At 40.2% G+C, this 1,808-nt stretch overlaps 1 protein-coding gene across 1 annotated transcript in view; it reads left to right on the plus strand.

The window, feature by feature from the left end:
- EFHC1 (EF-hand domain (C-terminal) containing 1) overlaps positions 1-1,808 on the plus strand; it is a 69,788-nt gene that overhangs the window by 5,710 nt on the left and 62,270 nt on the right. The window contains exon 2 of the mRNA XM_006835770.1: positions 940-1,161. Within this exon, the coding sequence (XP_006835833.1) occupies positions 940-1,161 (222 nt within the window). The remainder of the gene's footprint in view (positions 1-939; positions 1,162-1,808) is intronic.

Below are 1,808 nucleotides of genomic sequence, written 5' to 3' on the forward strand. Positions count from 1 at the left end.
CTGACCTTAAGGTTCGCAGCCCGATTCGTAACCACTATGCTACCAGAGCTCCTTTTGATGTGCATATATAAAACAAAAAATATTTGTATGTTTAAATGTCCAAAGGACACATTTTGCAAACCAGCCTCCTGCCCACAGGCACACAGCCTTTCTCAGTCCATGGGCCTAGAGCCCAAACTGCTCTGTCTCTTTATGCCATTGCCCCTGCCACCATCTCTGCCACCGCCACTTTTCTAGGTAGGATCTTATGCTCCACTCATGCTCATCCTTCTTGATGGTCCTTAGGTCATCTGTTCCTGTAATGGAAGATTAACTCCTCCCTCCTTTTAGTTATACATTTTCCACAATTACAGTTGTGACAATCATGATTAATCCTGCTAACAGTTATTCACAATTGAATTGTAAAATCCTATCACTATTATCCTTCATCCCCCTTCATCAGTTCCATCTGAAAAAGAGGAAAACTATTCAGTGGGGATTCTACGTTACCCTCCTCGTTCTGAAACTCAGCATATTCATGAAAGCCTGTAAGGCAGCCACTTCATGCCTTTATAGCTCCCATTTTTGATAGCCAATGTCTAAGTTGCCCATTCCTATTAACTCAATACACTGAGGAAACTCATTGATATGAAGTATCATTCCATTTCAGTTGGAATTTTGAGCAATTGCATCTTTAAGCAAAGGTCCAGTTCATCAAATTATAGCAATTTACACTTGCACCACGGTTCAGAGCTTTAAATTTTATTTTAAGCTAAGGCCACTGCTTGCCTCCTTGGTTCAGACCAAGTGTTTTAGCTTAAAATACAAGAACCTTTTAATGTAGGCAAACTCTTGTGTGTTTTGTGATATTTGTAAACTGAGGAGTTATTATTTTAAGCTAGCCCTTTTATCGAACTAATTTATATTTGCTGTTAATGACACACTTCTTTTCTTTTTTAGAAAACAGCTTTCCATAGAAGTCAGACGCTGAGCTACAGGAATGGCTTTGCAGTTATTCGTCGTCCAACAGTTGGGATTGGCGGGCAACGGCTGCAGGTCAACCAGCTGTCCCAGGCTGAGCTCGATGAGTTGGCTAACAAGAGACCAGCGCTAACTTACGGCCAACCTAAGCAGGCCCCACCTGCTGATTTTATTCCGGCACATGTGGCTTTTGATAAAAAGGTATCATTTGGGATTTTAGGATACACCTTGAATTCAGTTTTTTGAGAGCCAACTGCTTGCAAAAAAGTTAACAAGAAACCACAGATTCCAGAATGAACAAAATTATTCAAATGCCTCAACCCTTAGTCACCGACAGCTGAACTGGGGATTGAAAGAGGCTTTCTGTAGTCAGGAAGCAGATTACAGAAAGTAAATATAAGAAATTCCCTGTAGACATCACTGTAGTAATTTCCAAATACAGTTAAAGAAAAGTTGGATGAGTTCTAAATTCTTGAGTTTGTATTGCTGTTTGTGTACCTGATCTGTATTTTCTACTGTGTAAAAATACTGTATTCTGTAGTGATGACAAATCCTTAATTACTATGAAATGCAAAATATCATCATGGAAAAAAAAATAATAACTCCATCTATTGTCAGTTTCCTGCAGACTGTCTCCGTAAGTTTTTGTTTTCCAGTCAACATTTCAGGTTTGGCATAACATAACCAAAAGGTAGTGTAACATCTCCGTTTATTTCTCATGTTGTTGTTGTTGTCAGGTGCCATCGAGTCGGAAACCGACTCATAGCGACCCCATGCACAGCAGAACGAAACAATGTCTGATCCTGGGCCAACCTCACTACCGCTGCCACACTTGACGCCATCAGTGA

The sequence above is a fragment of the Chrysochloris asiatica genome, unplaced genomic scaffold (assembly GCF_000296735.1).
Source record: "Chrysochloris asiatica unplaced genomic scaffold, ChrAsi1.0 scaffold00019, whole genome shotgun sequence".
In the NCBI taxonomy this organism is placed as follows: Eukaryota; Metazoa; Chordata; class Mammalia; order Afrosoricida; family Chrysochloridae; genus Chrysochloris; species Chrysochloris asiatica.